Source organism: Cyprinodon tularosa, unplaced genomic scaffold (assembly GCF_016077235.1).
Source record: "Cyprinodon tularosa strain WSP-4 unplaced genomic scaffold, ASM1607723v1 ctg84, whole genome shotgun sequence".
NCBI lineage: Eukaryota > Metazoa > Chordata > Actinopteri > Cyprinodontiformes > Cyprinodontidae > Cyprinodon > Cyprinodon tularosa.
Genome location: NW_024039607.1, coordinates 2,453,761 through 2,481,211, shown reverse-complemented (window position 1 = coordinate 2,481,211; position 27,451 = coordinate 2,453,761). Strand labels below are relative to the sequence as shown.

At 37.9% G+C, this 27,451-nt stretch overlaps 1 protein-coding gene across 8 annotated transcripts in view; it reads left to right on the top strand.

Moving 5' to 3' along the window:
- Positions 1-27,451, top strand: part of LOC119774917 (calcium-activated potassium channel subunit alpha-1-like) — a 137,626-nt gene that overhangs the window by 21,987 nt on the left and 88,188 nt on the right. For all 8 annotated transcript variants that reach the window (XM_038272661.1, XM_038272659.1, XM_038272656.1 and 5 more), the window contains exon 2: positions 7,394-7,537. In XM_038272661.1, coding sequence (XP_038128589.1) covers positions 7,394-7,537 — 144 coding nt within the window. The remainder of the gene's footprint in view (positions 1-7,393; positions 7,538-27,451) is intronic.

Below are 27,451 nucleotides of genomic sequence, written 5' to 3'. Positions count from 1 at the left end.
AACTCCTTATCTCCTCATTGAGGAGATGATGAAAGAGTGGCTGAGGGAGTTATATGTAAGGAGACCAGGTGTTTTTTTTCCACGCATCACCATCGCTGTTAATCTGTGACTCCATGCGTGCCCATCTCACAGCCGATGTGAAAAACATGGTGAAACAAATGAACGCTGTGCTCACTGTTATTCCGGGAGGTCTGACAAAGGAACTTCAACCGCTTGACATCGGTGTGAACTGGCCGTTCAAAGTAATGCTACGTTCACACCGGACGCAGCAAGAGCAGCAAAATCGCGTCTGCTGCTTCCTTTTTGCTGCTTGTACCAGTTAGTTCTGATGCGCGGCTGAAGCAGCTTTGCTGCTCTGGCTGCGCGGTGCAAAAGTGTGTCTGACACGCGTTGGGCGGAGCTACTCTATCCTTTCTTTGCCTTGCAGCTATATTTGCTGTGATCAGTGGGTATGAAGTAGTTTTAATATGTTTTTAAGTGAGAAAGTCCACCTGAAAACGTAATCAGTGCAGTCAGTTCATCCAGATTACAATCCCACCTTCCAATATTATTTCTGTCGGAGCCGCTCAGACCCCCACATACCAGCAGTGTGCTGTCAGTAGGAATCCCATTTAACAGCAGCCTCGGGCTGGGTCGCCTCCTCGCGGTTCACCACGGCAGCTGGTAGGTGTTTTTCATCTAAATAATCTAAACTGCAGGCACCAGGATAATAAAAGCAAACATATTCTGCTGGCAGATTTCTGCATTTTAAAGGAATAGTACACCCAAAACATGATTAGCCTTCATTTTCTACTCACCCCCATGCTGAACAAAACTCTGGAGTACTTTTTTGATATCTCAAATGCATCTGGAGATCTGGGAGGCTTCTTGCTGTCTGCTGACATTCAAATAATGGAGGTCTATGGCGCCCGAGACAGAAAGGTCCACAAAAGTCCACAAAAACGTGTCAATATTCCTCCATACTGCTCGTCCAATGTAATCCAAGTGTCCTGAGTGGGTAGCGTCCATAATTTACTCGAAACGAAGTCATTTAGAACGTTTTAGAGCCTAAACAGTAGTGTATAGGATTTCCTAATAGCGCCCCCATGCGCGCTCACGATTCTACGGAAGCCGGCAGACCAAACCAGCGCATTCAGCTCGGCAAAGAACTCATGCTCTTCCTCAACACTGAAGTCCTCAGACATTTTTCTTTCGTTGTTTCTTTCTTTGCACAGGTAAACAGCACATTTCTTCTTCTACGCTTGCATTATCGGCAGAGCAGACGCTGAATGCGCACTTTCTTCCGGTTTGGTCTGCCGGCTTCCGTAGAATCGTGAGCGCGCATGGGGGCGCTATTAGGAAATCCTATACACTACTGTTTAGGCTCTAAAACGTTCTAAATGACTTCGTTTCGAGTAAATTCTGGATGCTACCCACTCAGGACACTTGGATTACATTGGACGAGCAGTATGGAGGAATATTGACACGTTTTTGTGGACTTTTGTGGACCTTTCTGTCTCGGGCGCCATAGACCTCCATTATTTGAATGTCAGCAGACAGCAAGAAGCCTCCCAGATCTCCAGATGCATTTGAGATATCAAAAAAGTACTCCAGAGTTTTGTTCAGCATGGGGGTGAGTAGAAAATGAAGGCTAATCATGTTTTGGGTGTACTATTCCTTTAAGTTAATTTATGCGTCAAACTGTTTCAGAGGAGTGATCACAGCGCTCTGTGCCATATGTGTCTGTCTCACGGCCAGCTCCCAGGTTTGATTAGTACTTTGTAATAAATACATGAATAAAGCACAAACATACTCAGTTTTTCTCCTGCTCTATTTTTAAATACGCAGTAGAGGTATTTAAACGTAGTAGAGGATACGTACCGGTATATAAAACCCGTGCCCTATCATCCGGTGCGCCTTATGTGTGTTTTAAAGACAGAAATGGCACACATAACTGAGACTTCGCCTTTTAGTACGTTGCACCTTATGGTCGTGAAAATACGCTAGAAGGGTAAACTTGGATATATGTTTTAGCTGGTATTCCCTGATAAAATTTCTTTGTAAAATAAAGTAAGCATAAATTATCCCTTAAAGTTATATAGTAAAGTAATAAGACAGGGCAACATTATTTACTGTTGGGTAAAGCACATCAAGATTATGCTATGTACTTAAGTAATTGATTTAGAGATACTTTTTATTTAAAAATAAAGAAATGTTTAATAAAGCCAGCCGAAGTTTATCACATTATTGTATTTCCATGTTGGCAAGAGTAGTAGCCTCGCAGAAAACAGCATTGAGGAGCAGAAATGGGCAGATACACTATATTGCCAAAAGTATTTGCTCACCTGCCTTGACTCACATATGAGCTTAAGTGACATCCCGTTCCTAATCCATAGGGTTCAATATGACGTCGGTCCACCCTTTGCAGCTAGAACAGCTTCAACTCTTCTGGGAAGGCTGTCCACAAGGTTTAGGAGTGTGTTTATGGGAATTTTTGACCATTCTTCCAGAAGCGCATTTGTGAGGTCGCACACTGATGTTGGACGAGAAGGCCTGGCTCTCAGTCTCCGCTCTAATTCATCCCAAAGGTGTTCTATCGGGTTGAGGTCAGGACTCTGTGCAGGCCAGTCAAGTTCATCCACACCAGACTCTGTCATCCATGTCTTTATGGACCTTGCTTTGTGCACTGGTGCACAGTCATGTTGGAAGAGGAAGGGGCCAGCTCCAAACTGTTCCCACAAAGTTGGGAGCATGGAATTGTCCAAAATGTCTTGGTATGCTGAAGCATTCAGAGTTCCTTTCACTGGAACTAAGGGGCCAAGCCCAGCTCCTGAAAAACAACCCCACACCATAATCCCCCCTCCACCAAACTTTACACTTGGCAGAATGCAGTCAGACAAGTACCGTTCTCCTGGCAACCGCCAAACGCAGACCCGTCCATCAGATTGCCAGATGGAGAAGCGCGATTCGTCACTCCAGAGAACGCGTCTCCACTGCTCTAGAGTCCAGTGGCGGCGTGCTTTACACCACCGCATCCGACGCTTTGCATTGCACTTGGTGATGTATGGCTTGGATGCAGCTGCTCGACCATGGAAACCCATTCCATGAAGCTCTCTGCGCACTGTTCTTGAGCTAATCTGAAGGCCACATGAAGTTTGGAGGTCTGTAGTGATTGACTCTGCAGAAAGTTGGCGACCTCTTCGCACTATGCGCTTCAGCATCCGCTGACCCCGCTCCGTCAGTTTACGTGGCCTACCACTTCGTGGCTGAGTTGCTGTCGTTCCCAAACACTTCCATTTTCTAATAATACAGCTGACAGTTGACTGTGGAATATTTAGGAGCGAGGAAATTTCACGACTGGATTTGTTGCACAGGTGGCATCCTATCACAGTTCCACGCTGGAATTCACTGAGCTCCTGAGAGCGACCCATTCTTTCACAAATGTTTGTAAAAACAGTCTGCATGCCTAGGTGCTTGAATTTATACACCTGTGGCCATGGAAGTGATTGGAACACCTGATTCCAATAATTTGGATGGGTGAGCAAATACTTTTGGCAATATAGTGTAGCTTCTGCTCCCAGAGGTCACAGCAGCCCCAGGCAGAACCATGTCTTTAACATGAAAGCAGGTTGGCAGTAAAGCAGGGGCTCAACAGTCCCAGTCCAGAGAAAAACAGGGGGAGATCCAGGGTTTTTAATCCCCTTTACCAACCCTGCATCCCTCGGTGCAGGTGAAACCCACCACCATAGCACTCAAATTCCTGCAAAAGCCTCAGGCAGCAGAAACACAGAAACAGGGAGTAGACACAGTTCATGGCAATTTGTTTTGCCATGAACTGAATAAACCTTTATCATCATTGTTTAAAAAAAGGAACACTATTAGGGATGCTCTGGTCAACAGCATGAAAAAAGTACAATGCTGTTTTGTATTAATTTCTCTGTAACTGTACATTTTCAGTCAGGCATCTAGAATGATGCCACAGTTCTGTAAACAAAAACTATTGACTCCTTTGGGTTAGACTTCTCGTCTTGAGCTTGTCGCGTAGGAGTGATCGGTGTGAACATTCATACCTGCAACTGAAAAAGCATGGCTGGAATAAGGTCTTGATTGCCCTTTTCCCTACTTGTAGAAATAACAGCTCTAGCACATATGCAAATGTTATTTCACTTAGAAACTATTTCTGTATTTAGTTTAGCATTAAGCATTAGTGTGGGGATGGATTTGACTTTTAACTCAACAAATTCAACAGCAGATGAAACGGAATACATTTATTTTATCAAGGACGGTTTCCAGTCGACACCGTTCTTAAAAAAATCCCTTAAATCTTTTAAACCAGTTATTATTTATGTCTTTTAGAAATCCCATAAAGAAATTCACCATGCATACCATTTTCTACATCTCAGCAGTGTTTGTCACTGTCTAGCTGCCTTCGGACTCAACATGATTGATTTATCAGGATTTAAATCTTTAAGAACATCTCACAAATATGCATTTCAATCTTTCAGAGAGGTTTCAGTTATTTTCTAAAGCAGCTGGAGATTTATAGCATGTGACATTACTCCGATAGGAAAAAAAAGAATAATACTTTGGGCTACAGTGGAATTTGCAACAGAGACATTAATATTAAAGCAAAACACAAAATGTATTAACTGTATTAACATTGGAACTAAAGGAGTGTTACTGTTTTATTTTCTTTTTGTATTTATAGACATAATAATCTTAAGTTTAAGTAGATGCATGATTGAGATTTCTATTATGCTGTTGGAGGACTTAAGCACCCATGTTGGAGAGTACAGTGATACCTGTAGGGGCGTGATCGGGAGGATCGGACCCCCTGCTCTCAATCTGTGTCGTGTCTAATCATTGGATTTCTGTACAACTCATGGATTGTAAATAATGAACATTGTTCAAATGTAAGGATGTCCGTCGGTGGGCTTGGCACCAGCACAGCCTAGGCCAGAGAGTGATAATCGAAATTTGTGGTCACATCATCTGACCTTAGGCTGCATATCTTGGAAATACGGGTGAAGAGAGGGGCAGAGCTGTAAACCAATCACCACCTGGTGGTGTGTTGGATACGCTGGAGGGGAGGAAGCTGGACAGACTTGGCAGAAATTCTGCTGAAATTTTCTGGTGAACATTTATTGGTATAGCACTGGGTCAGAGATGTGTTCAACTCCCACCTCCTTTATTTACAGGGTTTCTAGGTGCAGCCAAGGGGCTGAGAGGTCTGGTTTGATGACCAGTCAATTTCCTCTTTGCTTTTTGCAGTTGTTGTTGTTGTGCTCAAGAGAGGGCTTAAAGAAAAGGCAAAGCTCTGTAGTCATGAAATCTGGATCATACCTGAAAGAAGAAGATTCTGGATGGAAGTTGCTAAAAATAGCTTTCTTCGCAGAGTGTCTGTGAACTCTTTTAGAGATAGGGTGAGCAGGTTGGTCATCCAGGAGAAACTTGGAGTAGAGCCGCTTCTCCTCCACATTGAGAGGAATCAGCTGAGGTGATTCAGACTGCTTTATAGGATATCCCCTAGACGACTCCCCCAGGAGGTCTTCCAGGCATGTCCCAGCGGGAGGAGGCACAAGGGACAACCCAAGACAGCGCTGGAGGGGCTGCGTCTCCTGGCTGCCCTGGGAGCGCATTGGGCATCCCCCAGCGGAGCTGGAGGAGGTGTCTGGGAAGAGGGAAGTCTGGAAGTCTCCTCAGACTTCCACGACCCGTGTCCTAGATAGAAGATGACGAGTATGAGTACCTCTATTAGTGTTGTGTGAATTGATTTACAAAATAAAAAAAAATTGAAATACATTCACTGCCCTTGATTTTAAGCATTATTATTAATAACATCCATGTAAATCTTGTTTTCTCATTCCTCACACAGCAAAACTGCAGAAAAACATTTTTCCAATACAACCGTTTAGCCCATATATTTATGTTGCAAACTATTTTGAATGACCCCTTTATTCAATGCAGCAATGCCCTCTCTCTCAATTTACAAAGATGAATGGTAGAGTGATGGCACAACACATGCCACATGCCAGGAGTTCTTTGCAGCTAACTGCCCTTATAATAGGGACACACTGTTGTCCACCCTGCTGCTGAAAAATATAGTATGCTAAACTCCCAGGTATGACTCCTGCTACTCGGAAATGGGGGTACAACAGATAAGACACACGTTAATAGTGACCACATGACTGGGTAGTCTACTCTTTAAATGTTGAACCAGAGAGGTGTCGATGGATGAGTGAGGCCTTGGGGTGAGTGATGTCAGCAGGGTACTAAAGAAAAGCCTCATGGCTGCAGGTTCTTTCATCAGGGAACATGGCTCACCTCTGTATCCTGTCTTGATTTCCTGCACCGTGAGTCATCACAGTCCCAACAGACAGATGGAAAAGCAGTAAGAAAGACAGTCAGATAGGCAGGCTTGCAGGCAGCCCACTCAGTGAAGCAGAAACACCAGGAGCTCAGTGGCTGCCATGGATACACTCCCGGAGTGTCTTTGCTGCTCTCTCTCTCAATGTTTACCAAAATTCATGTGTGCAAACATGTGCGTAGGTTTATTTTGGAGGCCTTGATCCCCATTGTTAAAAATAGAATAATATTTTTGAATCTCTGATATTATTTTTATGCACCTTTGTAAAGCCCTTATCCAGAAAAAAATAATAGATTGTATAATTTAATTGAGTATTATTTTTATTTAGATGCTAATTCAGTAAGTGATGCCAATAAATCTTTTAAAAGAGCTACCAGTTTACCTGACATCAACATGAATAGGAAAATGGATTGCGTTCTCTCTCTGAATGCAGATAAATATAAAGCATTTCAATTTAAAAGAATAAATTGTTATAAGATTATAAACAGTGGTATTTTATCCCAACGTCCTTCTTTTGCATATAAACTATGTTGGACCTTTCGTTTAAACTGAGTGTTGAAGCTTATCACTCAAGGCTTTAAGGAAAACTTAAAAAAGACTCTAAATGGCTACTAAAGATAATTGTCTGTAAATTTTACTGTTTTGCCTTAGATGTAATTGTAAATAGCTATGATCAACTGATTCTAATAAACTCATATTATGATGTCGGATGAAAACAAACTATCTAGAAATGTCAATCTTGGTTTAGATATTATTGAGATTGTATAACTACAGATGATAGAAAACGAATTTATATCAGTGACTAAGAAAACTTTGTATAAAGAAAACTGAAGTAGGATTGCAATAAAGTGTCCTGAAATAACCTTGTATTTATTTTAACATTTTGGGCTTGTTTTCATAAAGGAGACTGCATAAAAGTGGCTATTTCTTAAGGGAGCAACTTAAAATTACACACAAGAGCTTGTTTTTTCTCAGAAAGCTTTTTAGAAACATGTTACATAAATATAAAACTCTCCTGTTAATTTGGAACTGTACATTTATTTTTAGGAAGTGCACCGGATCACCACTGGCGATGGCATTAAGCGTACAGACAAAGAGGATGCTGCGGCGAGCGAGGTGGGCTGGATGACGTCAGTGAAAGATTGGGCTGGAGTCATGATATCCGCTCAGACGCTGACAGGAAGAGTCCTGGTGAGTTCGCATCTTCGGTCACTTCTGGAGCAGACGGTTGCTTGGTTATTCTAATGATTCTTGACAGATAATCAATATCGTACCTGGATTTTGTTATGACAATGTGCCGCTGTTAAGCATCTTGTGTTTTTCACCTGTTATCAATCATGATTCATAAGGTATGCAAGGTATGGGCCATTTGGAGGCTCAGACAAGCCTCAAACGGGCTGTACTTTTTACTTTGATATTCCATAAACTGTTGACTTGCAGATTTTGATTCTTTATCTCTCAACAAAGCCAGATAGGGGATTTAGAGTATATTAAGGTCATATCCTCTGCAAAGTCTGCAGAGCACCGACATAATCAGATATAAAGACAGAGATGTGCAGTTTAGAAATGCGATGGTGCCTGGTTTGTCTAACAGTGTTTTTGTGGCACAGCAAGCTTCTACGCCTACAGGATCATTTTATTTCAGTTTCTATTGTATCGGACAAAAATGTCCTCAGTTAAACTTTTGGATAGGATAAGCCTTTGCGGTGACATCTAGGTAAGAAGTGGGATGTCATTTTTTAAATCTTGCAAGAGGTGTTTGATGATTCTTGGCTATAGGCCTTTGGCACTGGAAGGACTAAGACTCACTGGTGATGAAATGAAATGGTATTAGTGGGAGCACAATGCCAAGGCTTGCCGCAGTCCTTCAGGCTCAGTCCCAGTTTTACTTTAGTCTTTTTAAATGTACTACAGCATTCCCATTTGGCCATGTATACATACTTTAATAATTATAAATATGGGGTGGAAGTAAAAACATAATGTATTTCTATTAAAATAAAAAAATACTATGAGGGACAGGCATCAGCCTCCATATGACCTTGCTAGAATAAGTGGGTTGAAAATAGATGGACTGGATGGTATGTCAGAATATTCAAGGGGAGTTTTTAAATGACTAGAGTGACTTACAAATGGACCTTTTTTGCTCCTGTTAAGTGTATTTTGTTGAATTTGTCCAGTTTCTATTAACTGTGATTCTGACTTAATTGATATAAAGTGAGACATTTTTGTGGTAGTTCAGTCTAAAATAGCACATTACCTCCCAGACAAGTACACCTCCTAACTCTATGCACAAATGTGATGCATGTTATTTTTTCAGGTCATTTAATTCTAAAAGAAGCAAATAAGAGTTCAGCCTCTTTTCCTTATAAGTGTTATTCGTATTTTTTTAAACACCAAAGTTTATAGCAATTCGTCTATTTTTTTGTGTGTAAATATGTGCATGTGCTGCCGAAGAGCTGCAGCTTATAATGGCTTTACACACAACTGTTTAGAGGGTGCTCATCTGTAACCATAGCAACTGCTGCTTACCTAAACACAGCAGATGTGTGTTTTCTCTTTCTGCTTTTTAGGGCACACATTAAACTCTATTTACAGCCCATCTGAGAGTCGGTTGTATTGGGAGGTACTAGCAATCATCAGCCTAAGTAAAAGACGGAATATGCGTTCATCTCTCTGTTATTCTCCTATTACATCTTACATAGTATTTTTAAATAAATGCGTTGAGGGAGCTTACAGCACATTATCCTGCTTGTTAGAACATGGTTTTGTCAAAGCTGATTTTTTTTATTATTATTAGCTGCTGGTTATGTTTACAATTTGAAGTTTAATGGGTCCATAGTAATTTTTTTTCTAAAATGATTCCTTCCTGTCTTGAAAAATGTGTAGTAGTCTGAATTTTTATGTCAGCATTTTTTTTGAGCTCTGGATAATAAAAAAAACAACAACAGATTTTTGAAAAAGGCTTTTATGTTGGCTTTATTCCCTATCAAACTGTCAAAAATAGTGTTGTTCTCTCATCCTAGTATGCTTATATGTACCCCTCATTTAGTGTTTAATTCCTCTTTCCCTCTAGTTTTCTCAGTTCTTTCTTTCTTAGTCCCTTTTTTCCTCTTCCTCTTGTTCCCTGTTTCCCTTTGCTATAGCTTCCTCCCCTTTTTCTTCAGCCCTTCCTTTCCCCTTTTTCCTTTACTGTCTTTTTTACATTTTTCTCTTGTTTCCTTCTCCCTTTACTCGCCATCCCCAGGGATCTTACTTTCCTGTGTCCTGCTCTCTGTTTATTACATTTATTCTTTCTTTTCATGGTGCTCCTTTTTTTCTTTTCTTCTTTGAGCTGTCTCTCCCTTGTGACATTCATTCTCTTATGTAAAATCAGTTTTTTAAATATTTGTAGTGACACCACACATCACTTTAAATGTTTGTTAGAAATGAAATATGCTAGAATATAGGTGCTCAAAATGATTCATTTATAATAACACTTGGTTTTTAAAAAATATTCAGTCACTATTTGAACAGTGGAAACATTCGAAGTAAGTGTATGAATAAAACATAACTATTTTATTTGTTGGCTAAGAAAAACGAATACACTTGTAATCCCTACAAGTGATTAAAGGTCACTCAGAATTCCTTGTAAACCAGGTGTGAACACATGTACCTAAAGCTGTCCACATGGGGTTGGATCACCTTGGACACCTGATATCACAGTGTTTGAACAGAGACATTGATACCCAAGAGATCTTAGCTGTTGTGTGAAGATGTCTCTGAGGCTTAGTCAAAACTACAATGTGAAACTTTTTTTTAACCAAAAAAATCAGGTGCATCTTCATGAAATAGGATGTGAATGAAAAGTACATTTATTTCAATAGCTAACAGAGTGAAACCTGTGTATACATTCGCTGTACATAAAAAGATGCGCCATTTTTTGGATATCTTTATCTTTCAGGATACTGTTGATGGTAAAAGTGATAAGCTGCTACAGTATGTAATTGTATTGTGCAGTATACAGTGTATGATGCATGAATTACTGCACCAGTGCAGCATTGCAAAGAAGCAGTTATGGTTTTGCTGAGGCTAAGGAATCCCAGCAGTCTTGATCTCATTTTTACTGTTTGAAATTAGATTATTAGACCAGATTTTGCAAGCTTCCTAGGAAAGTCTGGAATTTTAATAACCTGTTTTCCTGGTCTTTAAAAGCATATGAGAGAAATAAGATTATTTAAAAATTATTGTATTTATTTTAGGCTTTATTTCTTTCTTTTTGTTTCTTTTTTTTTATTGCCTTTCCTCAATTCACTGTCTATATTGTCCTTCCTTTGTGTTTTCCTCTACTCTGTGTATTTTTCCTTGTTATGCTGGACTTGATCAACTGCCTGTCATAAAGTCAATGACAATTGTTAATTAATACATTTCCATGTAGTTGTCTGGGCTCTGACAAACCTTTTTTGTTGTTCTGATGTAATATATATTACCATTTTATGATAAACTGGATTTCATCTTATCATTTACTTTAACATGGATATCAGGGACTGGGAGTTTTCTAATACATTTGTTTCACCTTTTAACTTAAATAAATAACTTAGTATATTTAATATTTAAGAGCTACAACTGTACTCCACAGGCATAAATTTGATCTTAAATTACCCTAGTCCTGATAACTGCAAAACTTTTCCAACAAAAGATAAAGAAAAATGACAAAATCACAACAGAATCAAGTTAATGCTCCAAATATTGTATTATGGTTAATAATCAGATTTTTATTTAAGCACCTTTTGTTTTTAGACTGAAAGTCATAGCCAAAGTTTTTTTCCACTATGTCTGAAATGTTGCACTGTTTCATGTTTGTGTGTGTGTGTACTGGTTTATGTTACCTATTAGGGACCGTTTTTGATATATTTACTAACTTTCTGGAGAATTTTCCCGAAGAACCGCGCTCTTCACATGCACTACCCTATACCCGCATCAGAGGGGGGGGGGCGCCTATTAAATGCGTGCGAGAGCGTGCACGAGCCCATTTCTCCTCGTGCACGCTCTGTTTAAAAGTTGCTGTTTGCATCGCTCGTACAAGCTTGCTTTTTAAAAGAAGATTTGAAATGTTTCCACTATGTCAGACTCGCCACCGGTAAGTAAAAATGGCGACGAGCACGTCGGACGGACTTATGTAAACATGTCACCAGAATGATTGACAATTAGGAGGACCAATTATTTTTGATGATCCACCCGGAAAAAGAAAATCTACTGGGTAGAGTGTATAGAGGCATAAGAAAGTATTTACAAAGGATCTCAATAGATATAAAACATATTTAGATGTTTTTTTTTTTACAGTATCATGTAATTTAATTTGATTATTGTAAATCATAAACACATGTAACTTTTACTGATTGCCGTAGTACTGAAAAGTGAGCTGCTTAAGTCTTTTTTGGTTAGCAATAATTAACTTTGAAGAAAGTGTGCTTGTTATTACTTTTCTAAAATGGTTATAGGAAAGAAACCTAAGAAGCCTACCTTCTTAGATCATTAAGAAACTCAGAGTGCAGTTAATAAGACCTTGGGATGTCAAGGAGTTTGTAACAAAGTTCAGAACAGTCTTTTCCTGGCTGGCAACTGTACTTCACAAAACAGCAACACCATGGACACCTAGGTGTGAAGTGTGAAGCAGCCATTATCCGTCTGCACAGTATTCTTTTTAGAGAGACAACTGCTAAAGACCTCCAGACTTTAAGAAGTGTTCATTTTAGAAATGGCTGATATTAAAATCATGATTTATGCACAGTGTTGGAGCATTGGTGTAAAGCATGCCAGCATTTTACTCTAAAGTGGTGGAGACATGTACCCAGGAGAATGATTAATCACTCTTCTCTGTTCTGGAAAATTGATAGACTGTAGTTACCAGCATGCATTTTGAATAATAATGCAATGAATAATTGAAACACGGACAATTTCTTAAAAACCTGAGTATCCTTGTATCAAGAGGATCTTTCCAGTAACATGAATGGCTCAATACTCTTTTTACAATACACTGTATAAAAAAAGGAGTCCATATTTATATTTTAACTATTTGTTGTACCAGTTGTAATAAATAATAAGTGAATAAACAAAACCAGTTTTAAAACACATTATCAAACTAGATATATTTAAAAATCTAACAATACGGGAACCGTTTAGGTTATTGAATAAACAAAAGGTGGATTAAAATACTGTCATTAAACGACAGAATATGTCACTCTGACATGCTGGTAGATTATTTGTTCCATTGGGGTGGATGGTGTCTGTGAAAGTTGCTCTCTGTTTTTAGCATACTTGTACATTCAGCGTTGGGAGGGACTTGCTGTGAGCAGCGCCTTGATCTCAGACAATTGTTAAAACTTGGCTCCATGAAGGGAGTTACAGACAAAAGCCTTCCGCGTGTCTCGGGTTTATTGTTAGCATGTCTTTTTCTATCATGTCACAAATATTTTGAATACCTCCCTCCACTTTTTTAATCATCACATCCTTGCTCTCGAAAAACAGTGCTTCTTCATGCAGCACAACTTAATTGGCCCTATTTAGTTGATAACTGTTGATTATTGAGTGTTTATATTTACAAACAGAAGTATATAGAGTGCATTTTGCATGAGAAATTAAAAAATTTAAATAATCGCTGACTGGACTCCAGATTGATTCATGTTTATGCTCTAGCATGCCTCCGTTTTGGCATTACTTCTCTTGCAAATACTAGTGAGTACAATGTATGATTTTTTTTTGCCTTTTTCGGGCTGATTTTCCAGTCGCGCGAGAACTTTTTAATCGGGCTGACTTTGAGCCTGATCACGTGTCGTGTAGTGTACATGGGGTAACAGGGGGCGATCAGCCACTCACGACTACCTCCCAAGTAGGAATTGTGAGGTCGGGAGAAAATCAATCACGTTTGAAATTTAGTCTGCCGTCGGGGGCAAATCGCTCAGTGTGCATGCGCAAACAAGGATTTTTCTTCAGCAGCATGAAATGGAGTTGTTTCCGTAAAATTGACAGGATGTAGTAGCCACGTTTGCTCAGCCATGTCTTTGTCCAAATACGTTGTCGCTAACTCTAGTGAGCTTCTTATTCCTCTTCTACTCGTTTGGCTTCCAGATAGAGAAGCCTGAGTAGCACCATCTCACTGCGGAGCTGAGTCCGACTGGGTGTTTAGACATAAAGTGTGAGCAGGTAGATCGCATCAGAGTGTTGGGTTGCACAGTATGAGAACATACATTGTTAGCTGTGACTTTTAAACCCTCGGGTTTTGTCGTACAGTGTGCGCTGTAGCTGCGTGCAACGATTAAAAAAAATTATACAGTGTATGGCCCTCTAGTGGACGCACTTCAACACAGAAAGAAACCTCTTAGCTTAACAGTTAATCCGATGAAACACATAAATCAGTAAACCATTATTTGACAATTCATGGTAAGTAGATTATTTGTGTACATCCCTAATTGTTGCAAGTATAATTTTGCTGCAGTGCATTGTTTTTCAGGGATTGGATGTGTCTTAGTTCAAGAGAAACAAACTCTTAATGCTGCACCATACACTGACATGTTTGGTGTGAAGATAAACCTTTTTTTTATTCACAACATTGGCGACCGTCAGTGTTCAGAGTAAAGGTCTATAAGAAAATAAAATAGTTAGTTAAGTTTGAGACACGTATAGGATTAGTTAGAGCAGAGAATGTAAGCTACATAGGCAATTGTGTCCAACATTAGTGTCTGACTTCATGAATGTGTCACGACTCAGAACAGAGGACCCAGTATTCAGGCAAGACAGGCAGTGGGATTACTCAAAAGTGTTTAAAACCGGAAGATCGGAGTAGCAGTGGCCAAGGAATCTACAACAGCAACCTTTGCAGGAGAGAAACACAGGTTAGTGACCATGATAATCTAACAGAGGATGATTATGAACGCTTGAGTCACAAACCTGCTTTAACAGTTCAGTCAGTGCACAGAGGATATGGTAGATTCCAGCTGGTTGGCTGACATGACGTAGCGGTTGCCTCACAGAGAGTTCCAGATGCTGAAACATTGAAGACTGCAGGACAAGCAGGATATCAGATCCAAGCAGATGAAGGAATGCAGGATAATCCAGAGTTTGAAGTCAAGAGGCAGATCCAGATTCAGTCCACAGGCAGAATCCAACAGGAGTATAATAGCTTTCTCTACACTCTATTCAGCCACTCTTAATACTTCGCAGTCAGAGCTCTGACTTTAGCAGATGCTCTATTATCATTTGAGCCATTCAAAAACATCCCTATTGAAAACAATAACTTTGAAAATGTAATTTATTTTAACATCTCCATCACTAAAGGGAAACACATTTAATATATGAATTACACTCTGATTGATGTTTTCAATCAGTTCCTGTAATAAGGTTTATTTTTGCTTACATTTAATAACAAGACATTTCAGATTTGGATAATACATCAGATCAATAAAAAACATTTCTTATACAGAAATGTGTGTAATAACAATAGCAGCTTAAAGGTAATTTTTTACTTCTACTTTAAGTATGGTAAACGTGACTTGTTGAAACACATATCTTTCTGACTAAGGAAATCTAATTTTCAATCGTTAATATTAACACAGTTAAACTCAGGATATGGGGTTAAAGTTATTGTAGCTGTGAAGCTAACTGACGTAAATCTGAATTACGTAACTCCTGAAACTTTAGACTATGTTTTCAAGCTTTTTTGTCCCAGGATTTTATAATTGTTCTTAAAATGTATTTTTATATCCAGCTGAACCAACTGCAGCATGACTCATTCAACCTAATGTTAGTGAAAACTGTTCCACATTGAAAGAGTCATATTGTAAACTCAGGTGTTTACTCTGACATTGCCTGTTGAGTGACAGGCAGGTGCAAGCTGCCCTGTAAAAACACCCAGCAGAGGCCTGGTGTTCATTTTCCCAGCCGGCCTTAAATCTTAATGGGCTATAAAAGATCAGACCTTCCCTTTAGGTTTATTTGATTAGCAGAGAAAACCCTTCCTGATGACCTTTTAGTTCTGTGGCATCTATCTGCAGGAGATCAGAGATCTACGTCCCAAGCACTCAGATAAAATTGGACAACTGATGCCTGTATATTTCAATCTGCAACATGCAGAAAATAAGACCATAGTTTACCCCAGATTGGGGACGCACAAGGTTCCCATCTGTCAGTTTATGCATTATTGCTTTTTTCCCCTCCCCCATCCACTCTTTTATCATGGAAGACCATCCTTCACTATTAATCATGAATCTCATCCCACTGCTGTTTGCTCACTTCACAAGCTGTCATTCTGTAGCCTGAATAGGTGATTTTACTTTCATTCTGTACTAAAAATGCAACTTCCAGTTTTGATGTAATTTTAGAAATCGTTTTGCTTCTTTCTATGCACTGAGAGTCCGCTTTTAGGAATCCATAGAATTGATGTTTATAACATAATATGAGACTGATGTTGATAGGTTCTGCCAGAAAACCAGATTTCTCCTAAATGATGGGACCCTGCTGAGTGACATTTAGTCCACGTGTGCTTCCCTCTGGATGTCTGCAGGGGGGCTTGGATGTCATTGAGCTATTATCTTGGCTAAAGAACGGGTTTCTATTAATGGAAATGCAAAGAGACATTCTGGAAGCATTAGGTTTTACAATCTTTGCACCCTAAACTCAAAGATTTTTTTGTGTTTTTAATTACTCTCTTTTGAAAATATACTCTACTTTAGAAATCTCTCAGGTGGTCTTTTCATTCTCCTGGTCTAATAAAAATAAAATTAGTCGCCTGTATTTAGACCAACTGTGGAACAGTAACAGGGAACTGAGTGTTGTTGCCAACTCTTCTGAGTCTCCATGAATGTTACTCTGATTCCTACTTGACCTAAATCCTGCATTGCAATCTGGTCACTAGCTTTTAAAATGCTTAAATAGAATATAACCAGTTTGTATTTTTTTCCCCTCAGAATTGTAAAATTCTCAGTATGTTAATAAATATGGTGCTGGTGAAACCTCCTTCCCTTTTGAGTGTATTACATTGCAAAATAAAATACATAGATAATAAAGTAACAATATAAGCACACAAATAAAATTAACTTGTAATATTAAAGTAAAATTACACAGTTTTCAGATTTTAAAGTATCCTGCATTTGAATTCAGCCTTCGGTACTCTGGCACTCCTATTTCACTTCCAGTTAAACAAAAAGAAGTTTGTCAGAAATTTGTAAACTGAGTCAGCTGTTTGTAGTTTCATCTCAGAATTAATTTAGGTGTCATTATATCGTACCCACATTAAAACATGGAGATGATGCTTGGCAGCGATGTGCTGGTGAAGATTCTCAGTCATTCAGGCCTTAGTCATTCCAAAAAAGGTTAAAAAAACAATCCACTGGACTTTGTTTGCAAGTTTGAAGACGTTTTGCTTCTCATCCAGGAAGATTTTTCAATTCAAATGTCAGAAATTGCGTTGAGTTTGAGGATTTATAGAATGAGAGCCTTGCAGGCTAAGAAAGAACCAAAATTGACCCCCATTCCTAAGGGACTGACAAGTTCGTCCGGTTCAATCTGCATGTTTTCTAGGCCAAAACAAGAATTTTAATTTTTGTCCAGTCTATAAAGCCTCAAACTCAAAGCTATTTCTGACATTTTGAGTTGAAAAAACTTCCTGGTTGGGGTGTCAAACTTCTTCAAACTTGGAAACAAAGTCCAGTGGGTAGTTTTTTTTAACCTTTTTTGGATTGGCAGCAAAGTTTTTAAAGAACTTTTTCATTTCTGATACAATATCATTACTGCAGCTTTGAGTATTGACCAACGCCGATATTGACCTGATGCAATGTCAGCGGAAATCATCAGAATGCTACAAAAGGCTTGATGAAATTATATAAAACAAAGAATAACAGTCAATGACACCAATAAACTTCTTTTTCTTTCTACAAATTGGAAGGGGCTGTTCGTATCTTCACCGGCTAGTTTTGTATATACTGTACTGCTTATCAGGGTGGAGAAAAAAACCCTAAATACACAGCGACTAGGTGTTGGACACGGAAAAGACCGTCGGCCTTGAATGCTCCCTAATCTCCCTACGACCCCCCCCCACTCCTGAATCTATACCTGGCGTCACCACTGGTGAGGATTTGGAGGAAGTTTAAGTTTGGTAGTGGATGTGATAATGGCACTAAGGATCCTGTTCAAGCCTTCTTGGTTAACAAGCCAACTGTTGCCTTGACCTTCATCAGGAAGACATAATGGAGCTTTGGATCGGTCACAGAGAGCTTATAGGGCGCCAGAACATCATTTTCAACAGATGGATAGAAGACCTTTGAGGAACAAACACTGAACCACACAATATGGGATAGCTCTTACAGTAAAAACACCATGCTGCCTCTCTGAAATATAAAAATTTAGCAGTGCATTGAAATTTCAAGGTGGAATTCTCCTTTGTTATTGCTTCGATAACACATAGTTTTGACCACCTGAGGTTGTACTTTCTGTTCTTGTTTTCATCATAATATCTCTTGTCTTGTGGCATCAGAAAACAGCATTAAATGTTGATGAATGCGACTTATATTGTTTCAACTCACCTGTGGCCATGTCAGAAAAAGGGTTGCTGTTTGCCACCTGTGGGCTCTGTTGCCAAAAAGAATGTGTGTAAAACTAACACCCCTTACAACAGAAGAAACAACGTGACAGCAGCTCGCTGCTCGCATCGATGTCTGCTGCTATTTTCAGAAGACAGCAGCTGCAGGACGGTTTTGTCATGGCCTTTTTGAAAAAAAAAAAAAAAAAAAAAAAAAAAAGAGAAATCAAGCTCAAATCTTTGTTCTGCTCTTTTATGAGTCAAAATCAAATAAATGTATTTAAATTCTTTAACATACCTTAATAGGAAAACAACACATTTTCTTCAATTGGATTCGGTGTAAGTTGTAAAAGAGACAAAAAACTTTTTAAATGAGTAAAGTCTATATTTCTCTAAATCAAATGACTTTAGTTAGTTAAAATGATTCCTTTAATCCAACACTAAAAACAAAACCAAAAAAAAAAAACAGTAGTCTACACAGGAGTTACAGGTCGTGTTCCAACAGGATGCCTTTGACAGCATGGGTTCTGAGTTATTAGAAGTATGAAATCAAAATAGCACAGTCATAGATGAAAGAAAATAAAGAAGAACTTAAAACTTAGAAATCATTCTTTCTATTTATGAGGTTTTAGAAATATTTAATGTTAACCTGTATTGTTCAAAAATACAGACCAGAGATTCCATCATCTGACCATTACAAAGATAAACAAAATAATATAAAAAGAATAGCTTAGATAAAGCATGAACCTAAAATTTATAATTTTCAAAACGATTTTTTGTCACTTTAGGTCATTACTTTTAATGGTGTGCCACACAGATTTGAATGCTGCACACAAACATTTTTTTGTTGAAGATACTTAAAAATCCTCCATAAGAATTTCAAGCTAAAGTCAGACAAATTGGGTTTTAATATTAATCATGATAATTATAAATGTTGTCACAATTTACAAAAATTAACAAATAATTTCTTTGGCAGGAATTTAACTCTTTGGGGCATCTCAACTATAACATTATTGCAAATAAAAAAAAAATGAAATCCCACATTTGGTTTCTTAAAAGAAAGACAACTGCACAAGCCCAAATAAAGGATTGTTAATAAAGAAATGTTAGCCTGGTAATAAGCAAGGTCAAATACTCACTGTATGTGGCTGACACAGCACCAGTGATAGAACTCAGAAGTGTTATATATAGATATATATATCTATATATATATATCCTTTTTCCAGCTTTTTGCATTCAGAAATCATTAAAAAATAACCTGCTTCAATGATAAAAGCAGCTTACATGGATTTAAGATGTGAATCACAGAGGATTAAATAATAATAATAAAAATAATAATAATTTAACTTTATTGACCTCACAACGGAGTAATGCATCTTTCCCCATCACCTGGGGGGGGAGCGGGCTGCCACTGTGTGACACCAGGGGAGAAATCAGGGGTTTTTGTGTTGCTCAGGGACCCATAGTGCCGGCTGTGGGGATCGAACCAGGTACTTGCAACTTTCTCAGAAGAAAAGCACAGTGCTCTAAGCACTAGGCCTTCACTCCACCCCTGTTTAAATGTGATCTCGAGAGAATTGTATAGCATTTTAAGTCCTCGTTGTAGATTTCTAATGCTCTCAATGTAAAGCGGAAGAACCACCAGAGACCCCTACAGTAGATCCAATCATCCACCACCTCTGTCCCTCAGTGGCGCACTCTCTACTTGAGGTTGGGAGGAGGATAGTCATAGATTTCACCCATATGCCCTGCGGAGAGTGCGCCAGAGTGGGGCAGAGTTGGCTGACCGTACCCCCCTCCGGAGCAAAGGGAGCTTAGAGCAGGAGATTGGAGGGGGTGGATGGGTGTAGCTCTGGAGGCTCTGGAGGGGAGATCATCAGGCAGAGTGCTATGTGAGGAGGATGAATAATCAATGGTTTAAAAATCCTTTTAAGGGCTAAATTGAAATATTTTTTAAAAGCCACCCACAAACCTCTACAGAGCAATCCTTACTTTGTCCTGTGGATCTCAACTTTGTTTATTCTGTCTTCCATTATGATTGAAAAACAGCTTTGTCTTTGCTGCACTCATTTTCTTATTTATTCATGAGTTTTTTATGTGTAACTGTTTTAAGAAAATGCATCTAAAAAAAAAACAAAAACGGGAAATTACATTGATACATTTATTCACATATTTTAACAATTTGAAAATTGTCAAATCAAAAATTTGAAATGCTGCAAAAACGGTCAAGATCGTATTTTATTCTCTGAGATTAGTTTATTATATTCATGTAGCATTAACAGGTGGGAATAGTTTGTTCACTTCAAGTTTATTTATAAAGTATCAACTCATAACACATGTCAACTTAAGGGACTTTACAGAGACAATTTGATCATAATATACCGTCAAATTAGTTTAAAGTTTTCCATAGCTTTGAAGCTAAAAAAATAATCAGAATTTTGAAAAAAAAAGAAAATTGAATCTAAAAAGTAAATATTTTATTTGAGTTTTTTTTTTTATTATTTCAGGTAGGCTATATATTTATTTTCTGTTTTATTTTTTAAATAAACTTTATGGCCCCAATTTAGCTCCATAGTTGTGTTAATGAGTTATAATTTCATTGTCCGATGGATAAGAGAACAGTTGTATATTTAATTGATTCAAACTAGCTAATGCTGACATGGTAGCCTTCCTAATCTAAGCAGCTGACCAGGAAAATTCTATTTAAAGAGAAGGAACAGCTGACCATGTTGGCAAGTCATGCTTTCTGATTAAAAGGTATGAAGAAATTGAGAAATAGTTATCATATTTGTGTTGTCAGCAGGCATAAAGTTGCATTAACTGTTTGTGCGTGGGGAGTCAAATTACTAGAGCAATTGCAGCCTTTTGCCATTTCTCAATAAGTGTACCTTTGCGTTCTGATGTGCTCTTGTGCTCGTGAAACGTCATCAGCCTCAGCCCTAGTACTGTTCCAATTCACAAGAACAAGAAGACGGAGAACGGACAACTTCCCTGGGTGTTGTTCTCTCCGGTCTCCCTTTACCGAGTATGCATCAAAGCAGACCTGTCCGTTCTTGAGATTGACAGCTGTCCCAGCATGCACTGCGGCAGCAGCAGCTTCCAGTGGAGCGCTCACAGAGCTCTGAGTATTGAGTTAAAAGTTCATTTTTGTGTTGCCGTTGTTGAATAAAAGTACGTTTTAAGATCATTCGAGGTGATAACATTATATTTTAAAGTTTCACTATATGGCCTATTCACTGATTTAGTGCATTATTAAGTTCCGATGTTGGGGGGACCACGGCAACAGGCGGACCTCCGAGTCAACCAAATCCAGGGCTTAGCGCGTCTGCAGCACCCCTCTCCCAGCAAAGATCAGTTTATCAATATACGGCTCATGGAGCATATTGATGCTTTGGGCTTCCCTTCTAAATAACTTGCCTACACAACTTGAGTGAGTAAGATCCGTCGCTGAATGAGTCATGTGACCTAAAGCGATGTTTTATGGCAGGCTGAGCTAGGGCTGGGTAAAAAAATTGATTTAATTGATTTTGAATCGATTCCTTTACATTTTTGCAAAATCGATGTCTAGGGAATCGATAAGTTTTATAGGGACGCGTGTGACGTTCACATTCAAATGAGCAGAAAAGATGCTCTCAATATTACTTCAAGCCACACAGCTGCAAATATTGCCAATAGGTTGACTGAAGACATTAACAAATGGGGGATGACCAGCAAACACCCTGTAGTTGTTACAGACAACGCTGCAAGTATGGTTTATGCACTGAAGATAATGCAGCTCATACTGTGTCATGTCTGCTTGCTCAAGTGAGGCTTCACTTTTTCACAAGCAAGTTGGCACTTTTGAGACAGTTTTGTCCACATCTCAAGTTTAAAGCGTCTGATTTACAAGTTTGCACTTTGTGTTTAATATGACAGGAAAAAATAAAATACATGAGTATTTTGAAACACAGTTGAACCGCTTTCATTATTGTAAAAAACAGAATCGAAATTAATCGATTTAGAACTGTATGAATCAAAATCGAAACGATTCAGGACTTTGGCGAAAATACCCAACCCTAGTCTGAGCTCACCTCAGATATGAGAGTTAACTTAACCTAATCTATTATATCTCTTAGTTACAGGTATTTTTTATACCATTCTCTATCAGCCAAATCAATGGCAAATTAGCTGTGCAGAAAAATAAGAGGCTCAGATTAATAACATGGTTATGATTACATATTTCTGACTCATCATTATAATCTAATACATTTGTTTGCTACTGTAAGATAATGTCTTTATTTTCCCATAGTTGGTACATATTTTCCTAGGTGCATGGTGCATGGTGCATGGGCTGGTGTCTGGGAAGAGGGATGTCTGGGAGTCTCAGCTAAGACTACTGCCCCCGTGACCCGGGACCAGATAAAAAGGAAGACAACTAGTTCTAGACTAATAGGAATTTAAATTGATATAACAGCATGAACATTTAATTATTAAAGAATTGAAGAGACATCAGAGACAAAATGATATTTAGTTTTAAATTCATGTCTGTCGGCTTGTCTTTAGGCACATGCTTTCAGATAATTCAGCATGAGTGGGGGCAGATGAGTTGTGGATGGAAACATCCTTCCCCCCCCATTCTACAGTAAGCTCTTTACGCCTCGCTGTGAGAGTTTTTGGGATGCTTCCAGTGTTGGCTTAAATCACAGCTAAGCCACTGATGGATTGGGAGCTCTGCTTTGCGTGTTCTGATTGTGGAGCATTTTAATATCGGAATAATAATAAAGCTGTTGTATAAAAAGTTTAATTCTCTTTTTGGAGAGCAGGATAGACCATGCAGTTCAGGTCTATTGAGAATAATTCAATTGGAGCACATGAAAGAATCTGTAAAAATGCAAAAGGAATTTCAAATAATCTTGGAGCTGGAGCTGCATGATGATCCAGTGGGCTGGACCCAGAAAGGTCAAGGATATCAGCATTGTTTTCACATCTCTGCAAGGACATTGTTGGCACTCATAGATCAGATCGCTTGCAATGTACCGAGGCCATTGTCAAACAAAAGGATCCTGTTTCATGCTGTAGGTAGTTACAGTGCAACCTATACAACATGAAACACAAACTGAGCACAATACTGTGACTGTTGAAGGTTTAGTGGTGGATCTAGTTTCTGGGTGATTTAAACATCATGATTATATTATTGTCTTAGCAATGTGGCCAAAGAACAAACAATAAAGCAGAACTAAGTAACATTAATATATTCCAGTTCCCTGCAATGGTAGTCCAAAGAGTTTAAGAGAAATTTGATGAGTTTGCCCCTTTCATGTTGTTCTATTCTCATTCTTGTGGTTGATTTTGTAGGTTTATGACAAATAAATAAAAGGAATGCATCAAAATAATACGTAAAACTTTAAATATATGTGATCTGGAAAAATTTAATAAAATCAAAATGATGAATTTAGTCAAAAGTATTCAGTATTGCAAGTATTCAGTCAAAAGTATATATGAAAATCCTGCTAACAGGTTTAATTTAACAGACTGAAAACAGTCATACATATATAACTTCCCACATCAAATCATACTGTATATAGGGAGGTCACTTTGAAATATAACATTCAAAGTGAAATGCAGGTTCCATCTAAATGAACAATCATAAATCACTAAATGGAAACTGCTTGAGTGCCTGGCTGATTGTTTAGTAGAAGTGCAAACTCTGTGCCGTTCTGGTTCCTACACCAGGTCAACCTGTGAGTGAGGAACTCAAACCTTCCTCCTGGCTCTGACCATTTTTTTTTTTTTTTCAGTCACAGGGAAGAAGCAAAGGAACTTGAATCCCCTGTTCTGCTGTGAATGGAGGGTAGCCAGTGTTCATGGTTTTCTAATTTTTTTAAATTACTTGTAAGGGGAGCGCCGGGTAAAAATTACTTTTTTAAGCTACTCTCCCAAAATGTAAGTAACTGAACATTTAAAATCGTATTTCATAAAACATATTTCCAAATTAAAGCAAAAAAAAAAAATGGCACATACTTACATAACTCACCCTGCCTGATCTATTTAGGTTGAACTTTTAGGTACTTAGAGCAAATAAAACATAAATAATAAACTGAAATAGTATTAAAAAACCTAAAGAAAGACTCAGAATTGAAGAAAACGGTGACCAATACACAAAGCACACACAAATATAATTTTAGCCAAGTTTAAAGTTGAGTAAGAAAAAAATTAACCCCACATATGAATTTAAGCACCATATAAAAAGTATAAAGCTAAATGAATTTCAACCTCACAGTGCATTTTATTTTCTCTCTTGCTTTCAGTTTATAGATTTCATGCAAATGTTGTTGCATTTATAAAGCAGGAATCCTGGATGAATGCCAGCTACAGTACAAAACAGAGTATCTCAAAAGCAGCTAAATTGTAAAGAAAATAGGAAGGACGTGATACGTGTAAGATGAGCCGAGGACAATCTGTTACAAGGTTCAGTTAAGTCGCAGCAAACATACTCTTTTGTTCAGCTACATGTGATTAAAGATTTATCATCTAAGATGTGCTTTTCTGACTTTTAATTAGCCAAATTCCAGGAAAACATAGTTTGGCTTTAACATTTTTCATTTTAGTATTTTGTGCACTTAAAAAAAACAAACTAAAAAACGATTTGCTTTTACACAATGATTAAGTTAGACAAATGCTTCAAGCCTAGCTGATATCAACTCTTTCTATTTTCTAGATAAAAGTTCATTTGAAAAGTTCAACAACAAATATTACTTTGGCTTTAAAAATGACTTTGTAATTTATATAACCCCTAATAATAAAACAAATTATTCTAAGATAATTTTGTAGTCCTCTGCAAAACATGTTTCCTATTTGGAGTCATTTTCAGTGGTGCTTACAGTATCCTGCAGCGCTTTCCCTATGAATCTTTAAAACAGAACTGTTGCAATTTTCAAGTCTTGCTTGTAAAGACAAAGCTCAGGTTTCTTGGATAACAGCCATGTTTGTAAAAGTTGATTAACTTTTAATTTCTTATTTGGAAGCTAAAAGCGTACAATTAAAAACAACAACATGGTGCAATAAAACATGACCATCAGAGCATAAATATGCTCTAAATATACCCTTATTTTCACAGCTTATTTATATTTTGTTTTAAATTTGGTTTGAGGGACTTTGTTTACAACTGTGTCCTTAGCTAATTTAATTAGAAAATGAATTAGAAGTTTGTTAAGGTGGACACGCAACTTTCTAATTTAAACAGTAAAATGTAAAACTTAATCTACAGCCGACTAAACCCACCCTACGACCTCCTGGATCTTTTTGACAGTTGGAATGCCACTGATTTACAGTGAATATAGAGAATCTCTTTTAGTATGAAGGTAGAGTTTACTGGGGATTCTCATTGTCGCTTATCTGATGAGCTAAAAACATTGAAAATTCCATTTTTTCATGCTGTTTCATGTTTCCTAAAAATAAAACTTCTCTATAGTTACGGAAAGGATTTTTGCCACCACCATAATTTCTTCAGTATGTTTATAATAGGTGTGATGTCAGTTGAATTACCGGTACTATTTTGTACAGAGCACACAATTAACCTTAAAATTTTAAATTCTAATTTGTTTCCAGTGTAGCTCTGTATGGGAGGGGCAAACAGGGAGGCTCTGAAGCCTTACATTTATTCATCTTTTTAGGAGTTCCTTTCCACCAGTAATGACAAATAAATAAACCACCACTCTTTCTCACCAGTAAATATGATGTCAGGGCAACACATTATATTTGATCTGCAGCCAAAAAAACATTGGTGCAATTTAATAGTGTTAGTGGAGTTCTTCCCTGCTGGACAATCCCTATGTAGAAAGAGTCTGAACATGGGTCTTTTACATTTTTATGCATTATTCATTTTAACTTCTAGCTGAGTTCCTTTTTGTTGGAGCCAGAGCCTTGTCAGGACACCATGCAGTTAGAGAAGTTAGTGTGATCAGACCTTCTAAAAATTTCTCTGCAGACCAAGACACATAAATTGTGCAAAGACCCCACATCATACATGACATCATACACTGACACTGCCAGGCTGATTATGCCGAACCACCATAACCTTAGTGTAAAAGTTTTTTAGTACTCCACAGACTTTGAGAACTCATTCTCAAACCCCCTTCTTATAAACATTTTCAATGTTTATAGGAAACATCGCCCCTCGATGGCAGCCCACTGCTCCCCAAGGGGATGGGTTATTATTATTATATTTAAATTTGGAGGGATTATTTTGATCCTGTATTGGTTTGAGATTAGTGATTAATGAATTAACCCAGCACTTCTATTTTCTAAACATCCGGAATAAAAAAATAAAATTCATGACTTTGATAAGATGAAGTGAATTTCTCACCAGCACTGTAGAAATTTGGGTGAAAACTTTTTTCTGTTCTTGTTTCACATTCTGCTCTAAATCCTCTCTGAGCGGCTCTTTTGAGTTTTTGTCTTCACCATGTCCCTTCCCGTTAGGTCAGATTGCACGTCACACAACAGCCACAGTAGGTTACTGTGTGTTCACTGTGGCTGTTGTGTTCACAAGACTGATTATCAGGAGGATTGGTGAGGGATCCTTTGCAGCTGGCGGCTAATTCAGAGAGAAAAAAATTCAATTATAAATATTATATTATAATCATGTGAAATATTAGTGCTGTGACATACCACAAGACCCCTCTTGGATCCTTTAGATACCATCAAGACTGTTGCTAATTTTTAATGTTGCATTGTTGTCTGAGTTCTATTTGATGAAGCAATAATATGGGCACAAATTCAGGTCATATACAATATTTTGTGCTTGTAAATCAGATCATATAGTTGTGAATAGATTTTTGCATCCTGTAAACTTAAATTATTCCCCAAATAGTTTTTTGTTTATCCATATGTGATCGATAAAGATTTATATTTACAAAATATTTTTTATTTACAAAATAAGATTACACAAGTTAAACAACATTTAAATAACAAGTTAACTAACAATGTATTATACAGGTTACAAATTTGTTTCTTATTATATAAAGTAAAAGCATCGAAGGCAATTACTTAAAAAACTAAATATGCTAATATAACATATAAATAGGCTTCCTCTGTTCTGGAAACTCCTCTAGAAGCTCTGGAGGATGAATAATTCTTCATAAAATGAAGAACATTATGGTGAGCATCCTCTTTATAAGACTTTTAAAAGCCAACAGTGTCTTCAGTAAAAGGCTTGTCATCATCCAAAGCGAGACAGACAGTTACAGAAGATCCTTCCTGCTTACAGTTTTCAACATATGCACCAACTCCTTGGAAAAACAAACAAACCACCTATGAGTTACTGCAAAGTTTTATTTCCCATTGGGATAAAGCATTTTTTCTTATTCAATTGAATTGAATGAAAGCACATGAAAGTGATTAAGAATTGCTGTCTGTACAGTATATTCCCTGTCATTGTTAGGTCTTTTTTTCATCTTGTCACCATCTTCTTTGTTATGTAAAGAACAAGGCCAAAATTAAAGACAGTTACTGTAATTTCTGTATATTTCTCAAAGATGGTAATGGATTTTTTTTTTTTTTTTTTTTTTCTGAGACAA